Here is an 11,226-nt window from a genome sequence, read left to right on the forward strand (position 1 = left end):
TTTTGTAAACCAAGGTGGGTATGTTTTCCTACATTTATCAATAATTTTTTTATATTTTGGAACACAAATATCTAAAATTTCATAAAATTTCAAATAGAAATATCCTACGGCATCATCAACATCAGAAAAATAATTCAACCTTTCCCAGTTGCAATTATTAAGTAATTCGTACAATAATGTAAAGTTAGCTTGTTTAAAGTTATACTTATCTGCTAAATTATTGTTATTTTTTTCCAAATACTTCAATTTAGTAATATTAATTTCGGCCAATAAAGGAGGATGTTTCCTATCAATATTAACAAGAGGTACTAATTCTTCTTTAATTGAAACTGGTGAATTGGCAAATACTAAATCTAAAGTTTTCCGATCCTCATTAAGACGATTATTAAAAGATTTTAAATTATACATACTTAATAATTCACCTATGTAAGTCACGGATCTGCTGTCATTATGAAATGTAAACTGTGTGCCAAATACATAAGGTAAATTAAAATCTCCAAATATAATTAAGTTTGTATTTAAATTAAAATCCTCATCTATAATTTCGTATATATCAACGTAATCTTTAAAAAATTGAGAATTTGACTGTGGTGCCATATACGTACAGTTAAAAATAAAAGAATTACCCTATATTAACCTTAACAAACAATGTTTCTAAATAAGTTAACAGTATTAAATCATAGTTTTCTGATACTAAATTTCTGTAAAAATTAATTGTCTTGGTTCTAAGTCCCCTGCAGTTTTGATAATAAATTCTAAGAGTGTTCAGGTTAATCACTATTTCAACAGATTTCCTCTAGCTTTCATTAGTTAGGTATACAAAGCTACATAAACTTATCTAAACCAATGCATCGCATCTGATTAGAAATTATATAGAATCATTTAGATATCACCTTCTAAAAAGAAAAGTATAACAAATATAACTGATTCCTATTAATTTAACCATAACAATGAGATCTAACTATACAAAAAAAAGAAAAAGTATGTATATGTACACATCAATATACTAAGATATCTAATAACTACAATCAAATTTGTTTTAATCAACGAATTATCAAAACTTTTGATTAATAATTAATTAAGATAATTTAACAGTTTCATTAGCAAAAAAGAATACTGAATAGTAAATGCCTGCAGACCAGGAAAAAAAAACAGCAAAAAAAAAAAAACACATGTAAACATCTAAATACCATATAGTACCAGGAAAGTTTTTATACAAAGAAATTTCTAGTTGTACCACATTAATAAAGTTATAGATCATTTTCTGAATTTATCGTAAGTTATCCATAAAGCGAAAAAAGGACCTAGAATGGTACAAAATACGATTTTTTTATATTTTTAAATATCTACAAGATGAGTTTAGTAATTTGATTGAAATATGGGTTGTGAAAAAGATTTTAAATAATACACAACTTAACATTAAAAACATATTGGTAATATCAAGCTAGCGCACATGGGCTGGCACTGTAATACTTCAAATGAAGCTGATGATGGCCATTTTCACTTTTCTGTGATTTTATGCGAATTAATTTAAAATCATTAATCAGGACAAGCATTAATGTCATTAATATGAAAAGACAAGTAACGCTGATCTTAGTTAGTACCTACTTCAATGGGTGACAGTGCGGGGAAGGCACACGATGCTCGTATCGCCCACCCTCTAGTGGCCTGTATGTCGCTGTATTCACAAAAACTATAAAAATTTAGGTGAGATTTGTATAATAAGACTTATCATCCCTGGGAAAGGATGTAAAACTGTTGGTTCCTTGTCTAAACATTGTTAGGCAAGTAAAAGATCCCTACCCTGTGACAAAGTGGGGGAAAAATTTTCAGTTGGGGGCTCGTCGTCTGAAATAGACCGATGTAAAATAACCAAAATGGAAAAGAAGAAAAGGGACAACGGTAAAATTAAATAAGTATAAAAATATAACTTTTATTAGATATTTGACACGTTACATGACAGCGCTAACACCCCCAAAATTTTGAGTAATTGACAAAAAAAACAGTGAAAAATCACTGAAAATCACGTTAGTGAGTCCAAAAAAAACTCGAAAAAATTTGTTCTGAACTTCATCAAGTCGGTTTGTTATGTATTTTGATGTGCTAAATCCAAATCTGACGTCATTTAAACTGCATTCCCCCCAGATTTTGCAAAACTCGCAAAATAATAACGAAAAATCGCCAAAAATCACATTCGTGAGCGCAAAAAAATTCGAAAATTCTTTTTCTGACCATGATCAAGTGTGCTTCTTATGTAGTTTGATACGCTGAAATCGATCTGAAGTCTATTAGCTGCATTTCCCACAGATTTTGCAAAAAAATTGCTGAAAATGGTAAAAAATCAAATTAATGAGAGTGAGAACATTTTGGAAGAGGTTTTCTGGATTGGATCAAGTGTTCTTCTCATAAATTTTGTCGAGTTGAATTCGAATTTAAAGTCTGTTGAGTCTCATTACCCAAAATTTTGCAAAAATCGCAAAATATCGCAAAAATGGAAATCCCAAAAAATCTTGAATAAATGATATGGATATGAGTTACTAATAAATTCGACTTACTCGAACCAGGCTTTCTTTGATGTTGCTCTTCTTTTCTTCTCTTGTAGCGAATTCTTTTCTCTTCGAATGACCAATCCAGCGGGTTTTTCTTTCTCTTCTATCTATTCTGATTCGTTTCTCCCATCAGTGTTCAACAGAAATCTGCCACCATGTTGATATCCCATCTTCCTTGGTATTGATTCTCTATTTCCCTTATATCTTGATGTAATCTTTCTCATTGTTCTTCACTGTAGTCTCCAAGGTTTTGAAGAAAGTAGTCAAAGTGAGAGTATAGGAAGTGCAATTTAAGATTCATCAAGCAACTTAACTGTTTGAAATTTGTCAACATCTCTTTAACTAAATTTTCGTAAGCTTCACTCTTATCATTTCCTAAAAAGTTCCGAGAGATATTTTTGAAACTTTGCCATGATGCTTTTTCAGTGTCATTCATCCTTGTAATGAAATTTTCGTTTCGAAAAATAGTACGAATTTGCGGACCATTAAAATACCTACTTTCAATTTCGCATCATTTATCGCTAGAAACTTTTCTCTTAAAAATTGAAACGAATCAGAATAGACAGAAGAGGAAGAGAAACCCGCTGCATAAGTCATTCGATGAGAAAAGAGTTCGCTACAAGAGAGGTCAGTGTAAGACCAACATCAAAGAAAGCCTGGTTCGAGTCAGTCGAATTTATTTGGAAGTAATTCATATCCATGTCATTTCAAGATTTTTTAGGATTCACGATTTCCATTTTTCTTGCGATATTTTGCGATTTTTGAAAAATATTTGGGTAATGAGGCTCAACAGACTTTAGATTCAAATTCAACTCGACAAAATTTATGAGAACACTTGATCCAATTTAGAAAACCGCTTTTTAAATTTTCTCACTCTCATTAATATGATTTTTTGTCATTTTCAGTTATTTTTTGCGCATTTTTTCAATATCTGTGGGAGATACTGTTAATAGACTTCAGAAACGAATTCAGCGTATTAAAATACATAAAAAACACACACTTGACCGAGGTCAGAAAAAACTATTCGAATTTTTTTCTGCTCACCAACGTGATTTTTCGGTATTTTTTTGTGATGTTTCGCAATTATTTTGCAATTTTTGCGAAATCTGGAGGGGACGCAGCTTAAAAGACTTCAAATTTGGAAACAGCACATCAAAATACATAAGAAACCCACTGTATCAAGTTCAGATCTATTTTTTTCCAATTTTTTTCATTCACTAATATGATTCTCGGCAATTTTTCACTATTTTTGGTGATTTTTCGTTATTATTTTTCGATTTTTGCAAAATCTGGATGGGGGGTGTTATAAATCAAGCGACTGTCTGAGAGATACTAAGTTTTATTCGAATTCCTTTTTCAGTTCAGTACAAGGATACTTTTTATATTATTCAATATTATAAGTAAATACCAACTTAATTCATGACATCTCCCTTTTTTATTTAAAATTGCTATATTACTTAAATGTGGCATACATTCAATATAAATAACTAATAACTAAGATCTAACAAAACTTATAACTAGGAATAAACTAATCTATCAGGTTTTATAATTTTTCTGCCATATCTAGAATTTTGAGATAAACAAATATTTTCAGGACTTGATTCCACAACACTTTCCTGATCGGTGTCACTTATGTAAATTATGTCATCATCACATTGATTTTCACTAGAACTCGGTACAGGTTCGATAAACCTACGATTTCTTATTACATTAGTACCATTATTGTTTTGTATAACATATGATCTATTTCTTTGTCTGTTAATAACTTTACCAAATTTCCATTGTGATTTTAACTTATCTTGATATCTAATACCTTGATTAATATATAACGGAACTCTATCTTTAGAATTTTTATTGTAAATATTTTTTTGTTTTTGTCGACTGGTTTTTATTCTCTTGTTATACTTCTGAAAAGGTATATGTCTAGGTTTAAGATAACTTTGTGTTGTTGGTAAAATATCTCTTAAATGACGTGACATAAGAAGTTCNTCAGTTACAAATTGTTCAATTGTCTCATTTATTAACTGTTTACGAGTAAAAAATTTAAACCTTTCGTACGATAAATTCCTTTTAGGCAAAAAATGGTTGTCAAACTTTTTTAGAATCACATTAATTTTGTTTCTATCTTCGTCATTCACATATGTAAAGGTATTATAAATATTAAAACCTTCTTCTCCTATGTAGTGTAAAAGTTGTGCAATTTGAATTTTTTCATCTTTCCTTGTTATTTCTGATGCCACCATATAATTTTCAAATTTTTGTTTCCATAGCTTCCAATTCTCAGATAAATTTCCTGAGAAATCCATAGGAGCTATACCACGATAATCAGAAAAAACACTCATTTTAATTGTTTATAATGTCCACAAACTGGTATCACTTTTTATACTATTTTAATTTTTATAACTTTTAAGCCTCTACCGGCTGCGCCATGTTATAAATCAAGCGACTGTCTGAGAGATACTAAGTTTTACTCGAATTCCTTTTTCAGTTCAGTACAAGGATACTTTTTATACTATTCAATATTATAAGTAAATACCAACTTAATTCATGACAGGGGGATGCAGCGAAAAAGACTCCAAATTTGTAATCGCCACATCTAAATAGATAAGAAACCCACTTTATCAAGTTGAGAACAAATTTTTTCTCAATTACTCAAAATTTTGGGGGTGTTTGAGCTAAATGGACTTCACACTTTGAGCAAGTCAAAATAAATGCAGCCTATTGGGTCAAATCAAACTTTTTTTTTGTGTGCTGGTATTATTATAGGGAACTTTTTGATCGCTCTTGTGTATGCTTCCTAGGATATAACTGGTTTTTGCCGTATTTTGTTATGTTACAAGACATCGGTATATATATAATAAAAAAAAACTGACATATTTATATCAAATAGGAATAAAGTACTATATACTAGATGGTTAAAATTAATTTTAATTTGCTCCCATTCCACGGAATATTGTGATGCCATATGTACATCCTGCAATATGACAGTGCCTTTATTTAATATTATTAAACATCATTAAATTACAGTTTTTGTCAAAACTTTCTTATAATTTAAATCTTTTTTGATATTGAACACATTTAAAATTAAAATCCTAGTTACAATATTTATCTTAAACCTTACATTGTTAAGATTAATAAAAACATTTAAATTATCTGAAAACTATAAAAGTGTAATCTAGTACTGTAATATTTAAGAAATACCTCTTATCTTCTTATACAAAATTTTCCATATAATGGGCGGTAGTTTCCATGTGGATTCAACGATTTTGTTTGAAACTTTGAAATGTTAATCTACTGTGAATTTTGTGAGACCCTTATTTTTTTGTTTTTCAGAAAAAAATTTTTAGAACTCTGTGGCGCCATGACAAAAATTTACATCGTAACAGTTATTCCAAAAATGAAAATGCATATTTTTTTCAAGTGGCTGTCATTTTGACTCAAATCATCCTATAGAAACTTATTCTTCAAAATGACAGCCACTTGGAAAAATGTACCTATTTTCGAAACCTTATCTCCCGAACAGAGCAAGTTGGCATATCGCCGCTTAGATAGCTTATTTGGCTTTGAAAAACATATCCAAATTTGGTGAAATTAAAAGGTGGGGTTTTTGAGAAAATTAATTTTGAAAAAAATGACTCCGTTTTTCCCATTTATCTCAGAAAGTTTTAAAGCACTTTGAATTCTGAAAGAAACAGGTAAGTTGATAAAATTCTGCACATTCTGAATAAAAAACATCGATAGAACGATTTGGATCAAAATGAATGCCACTTGAAAAAAAAAATGCAATATCAAAACCGTTTCTCCCGAATGGAGTAAGTTGGCATATTGCCCCTTGGGTAAAAGATAGGTTATTTGGCCTTGAAAAAAGTGTCCAAATTTGGTGAAAATAAAAGGTGAAGTTTTTGAGAAAATCAATTTTGAAAAAAAATTTTTTTTCCGTTTTTTTCATTTATTTCAATAAGTTTTAAAGCAATTTGAATTCTGAAAACAAACAAGTTAAAAGCTGTTGAAATTTTGCACATTTTGAAAAAAGAAACGTTTCCATAGGATGATTTGGGTCAAAATGACGACCACCTGAAAATAATATGAATGTAAACTTTGACATGGCGCCACAGAGCTCCAAACATTTTTTTCAGAAAAACAAAAAAACACGGGTCATTCTTTCACAGGTAATTCAAAGTAGATTAATATCCCAAAGTTTCAAAAAAATCTAAGAGGTCGATTTTTTTTGTTCGTTGAATCATATGGAAATTACCCGGTACTATTTGCTTTATTATCGACAAAATTAAAACAATTTTTGACGTGTGGGTTACTGAAATGTATCACTTTCTTTTTATGCAACACCATATTCTCTTTAATGAAACAATTAATGTATTCTATTGTTTACGATTTGTTGTTTACAGTGAAATACTTGAGAGAAGTTACACCTTACTTTCGCAAAGCAAGTATTATATCAGAAGTTGGTTGGGAATTGCAACGAGGGTTTCTTTCCGGAGCACCCCCCGCGGTCAGATCTCCACAACGAGCCGATACTCGCTATCTACCACTACAACTTTGTCATCTGGCAAGAAATTTTAGGTATCCTGACCCTGGTAAGTTCCTTAATTATTTACTGTTTCAAGTTACAGGTACAGGTAAATTTTAATAACTTTAATATGAAAATAAACAGCTTTAAAATATAAATATTTTATTTATTACAACGTGTACGAAGAATCACGTATCTCTGAAGATGTATAATGATTAACTATAACTAATTAAATATAAAAATTGAGGTAAAAGTTCACTGAATTGGGCTGAAGTAATTAAGCAATGGTGAAGTAAAGTAAGATTTCTGCATATGCATGATTCTGATCAATGATTACATCACTTGTGATTGGTAAAGTGTTTTATTCACAGTAAATTACTATTGTGCAGCTAATTGTGGTTCATAAATAGGATTATTGATACTGTCACAACTATACTCTGTTTGGAAATGAAAGAGAGTAATAAAACCCCGAGATAAGAACCGGCCATGGGCCCGGTAATATTTCGTTTCAGGTAATTATCGGGTAACACTAATGCTAACAAAAATGACAGGGATTGGAAAATAGACTATCTACAGACTTTTAAAGGAAACAACAAATGAACAAGATACTGTAAATCCCTCAAAATCATCTACAGGGAGGTCAAAAGTCGTTATAGATGATTTCTTCAACAATGTCATTCGCAGAAAAGTACACTCATTTTATTTTAAAAAAGAAATACCAACGCTAAACAAAATTTTAAGTGAACTTTCAGAGGACAACGATTTGCCAAAAATCAGTAGAAGCAAATTATGGGCCGTCTTACGAGAGTTGAATTTTTGCTGGGAAAAGCAGAACAGGAAGTCAGTTCTTATCGATAAAGATGAAATTATTTGTTGGCGAAGATCCTACTTAAGATCAATTAGAAAATTCCGTGACGAAGGGAGGAATATTTATTATCTAGACGAAACTTGGGTCAACGAGGGATATACTGTAACAAAAGTATGGCAAGATAAAAATGTAAAAAGTTTTCGACAAGCATTTTTGGATGGACTTTCAACAGGGTTCAAGGCACCTTCAGGTAAAGGGCGAAGATTAATAGTGACACATATAGGTAGTGCCAGTGGTTTTGTAGATGGCGGTTTACTTTTATTTGAATCTAAAAATACAGGTGACTATCACGAAGACATGAACGCAGATGTTTTCGAAGAGTATTTTACACAGATGTTGGATCTTATTCCTCCGGGGTCTGTAATTGTCATGGATAATGCCAGTTACCATTCACGGCAGACCGAGCGGACGCCTACGACTGCTTGGAGGAAAGCCGATATAATTCAATGGTTATCCGGAAAAAACATTTCTTTTGAAACAAATATGGTGAAAAAGGAACTTTTGACACTTGTCAATCTTAATAAAGATCAGAAAAAATATGTTATCGATGAAATGGCAACAAATCGCCAAATAACGGTACTACGGTTACCACCTTATCACTGTGAACTTAACCCAATCGAATTAGTCTGGGCGCAGGTAAAAGGAGATGTAGCGCGAAATAATACGACGTTTAAATTAAGTGACGTGAAAATTTTGTTAAAAAATTCCTTGGAACGAGTAACTGCAGATAACTGGCAAAGATGTATACATCATGTACAAAAAGAAGAGGAGAAAATGTGGGAACTCGATAATTTAATTGACGTTACTGTGGAACCTATCGTTATCAATCTAGGAGACGAAGATAATTCATCAGAATATTCAGAGGATGAATTTTAATATACCTACTTTTTTATTTTCTTTATTGTACATTTATACAACACTACATTTACTCACCATAATTTGAATTTTCAAAATACATATATTTTTGTGTGGAATAAAAGTCTATTCATTAAATTTAAATAAATATTTTGATAATAATATTGAATAATTTTATTTGAATTACTAAAAACCCTCTTAACCCGGTTATGATGCTTAAAGTAGCCTCATGTTTTGAAATGCTGTTTTTATATTGTTTACTTATAAGAGAAATGGACCGAGAAATTGAAGCGGCATAGACAAAGACGGATTGTCGGGGATTAAATTTTAGCTACCTGCTACAATTTAGTACAGTCCGATCGCACAAAGTTTTTTTAAAAGTACACCTCATCTATACCGAAACTACATAATATAAAAATATTGAATATAAGCACTAGTACTACATTTATTTACGATTTGCATACATAATAAGCTTTTAATACTCTCTTTCATTTCTAAACAGACTATAAACGGATTACAGTACTCAGTGGCGTAGATCCCTGCCACAAGTAAGCATATTGCTGTGATAAGCGAACTGTTCCTTTTTCCCCACCAATTTACGTCACGAAAAGGGGCAAAGTGTTCCGATGAAAAACATCGTCAATATAATTTTAAGTCCGCGTCATAAATCATTGTGCTGGTGTAGTGCACACTTCGTGATTTCTTTTGTGGGTGCGTAGTTTTCAATATTATGAAAAACAATGCTAATGAGGAGTGTTTTTTTTACTAAGATATAATTATTATTCTTTGTTTTTTCCATCTATCTTTTGTAAAACTAATGGTTAGAGTGTGTTAGTTAGCTTACTGGAATGCATATAAATGATATATGTATTTGAAACGCATATCCTTTATATTATACAGGGTGAATCACAACTTATCCAAAAAAAATTGGGAATAGATGCGGCATGAGAAATGGAGTCAATATTGTAAAAAAAAGTTGTAAAATCCTTACAGTTTCCGAGAAAAAAATTATTGAAGTTGTAGTGCTTTTAACCATTACATAGCTGGACAACTGTATTCTCTAGCGTCATTCGTAATACGCGTGGAGAGCCACGTGGCCTCAGCGACTCAGAATACTGAAATCCGATGTTTACAATAATTTTTTAGTAGTTAGTGTCAAAAATGGCTTGCGTGTATAACAACTCGGAGTTGATGAATATCGTTTTAGTTTATGGTGAAGCAAGAAAACATTTGTATTATGGTGAAGCATTTGTTATGGTGAAACTAGACAGCATTTGTGTTAGTTCGTAGAAACTGAGTAAGACGGACCCAAATGTGTTTACAAGTCGGTGGACAAAATTTTGAACAGTTGTAACATTTGGTATGTCAAATTATTTTATTATTTAAAACCACAAATGAACTTTATTAATTAATAATAACAATAGCGGCAAAATCAGTTGAGTTTGCTGATATAAAATAGGTGCTATTACATTCTTCTTTTATTCTTTTCCTTGCCATAATTCTTTGAAGTTTTTTGCCCGTTTTTATCACTGCCGCCATGACGGTCGCATTGTAGTCCGGTCAATCTAGACATTCAAAGATACATAAATGTACAACAAGCTGAAAGTGAGTAAAGTTGTTCAAAACATAATTAAAAATAGCATATTAAAATTCCTCATCGTTCCGGTACTCGGAAAATAATTTACTCGAGGTCAAAGGTAAAAAAAATGGGTTTTTCGCGATTTTCAGCTAAACGGTAAGTTTTATCATAAAATTACAGACAAATTGTAGTTCATAAAATTATCTATAAAAAATTTATCAATACTTTTTTCCTAAGAGTCACCGTTTCTGAGATAATATAACGATTCAAAAAGTTGTAAAAGTTGTCATAATAAGCACACGTTTCCACGCCACCTATGAGGTAGTGTACTTGTAGTGCGTTTTTTAACGTAGTTTCCCCAGTAGGCCTATTCCACAGGTCTGTTGTGATTCTGTTTAGTTTGAAACTATTGCATAATAACAGATATTAGCAAGGGTTGGAAATGATAAAAGCGATGGAAATTAAAAAAAAGTAGAATTTTTTCGTCTGATTCATAACCTTCAAATACTTCTTCTTGCTCTTCTTCTTCTTCATTCTGGGTGTAAGTAAATTGCGTCAATAGTGATGTATCGCATGTCTCCTCGTTGGTATCAAACGAATCATCTACTGTTGGTGATTCAACAGTAGTACACGACCGGCCTTGACAATTTTACCTGATATTCTCATAGGTATACTTATGTATATTTTATATTTTAAGTGTAAGTTACAATCACCGATGGAAAAATATTTTTACTTATATTACAATTTCAGAGATGTATATACGTGGCGTACTTATGCATATTATGACGATTACAACTTTTACAACTTTTTGAATCGTTATATCTCAGAAACGGTGGCTCTTAGGAAAAAA

At 31.2% G+C, this 11,226-nt stretch overlaps 1 protein-coding gene across 1 annotated transcript in view; it reads left to right on the forward strand.

Annotated features, from left to right (window-relative positions):
* Window positions 1-1,877: 1,877 nt before the first annotated feature.
* LOC108910856 (beta-2-syntrophin) overlaps window positions 1,878-11,226 on the forward strand; it is a 33,791-nt gene continuing 24,442 nt past the window's right edge. Inside the window, exons 1-2 of the mRNA XM_018715600.1 lie at window positions 1,878-1,902; window positions 6,953-7,141. Coding sequence (XP_018571116.1) covers window positions 1,878-1,902; window positions 6,953-7,141 — 214 coding nt within the window. The remainder of the gene's footprint in view (window positions 1,903-6,952; window positions 7,142-11,226) is intronic.

This window comes from Anoplophora glabripennis, unplaced genomic scaffold, assembly GCF_000390285.2.
Source record: "Anoplophora glabripennis isolate ALB-LARVAE unplaced genomic scaffold, Agla_2.0 scaffold718, whole genome shotgun sequence".
Lineage (NCBI taxonomy): Eukaryota > Metazoa > Arthropoda > Insecta > Coleoptera > Cerambycidae > Anoplophora > Anoplophora glabripennis.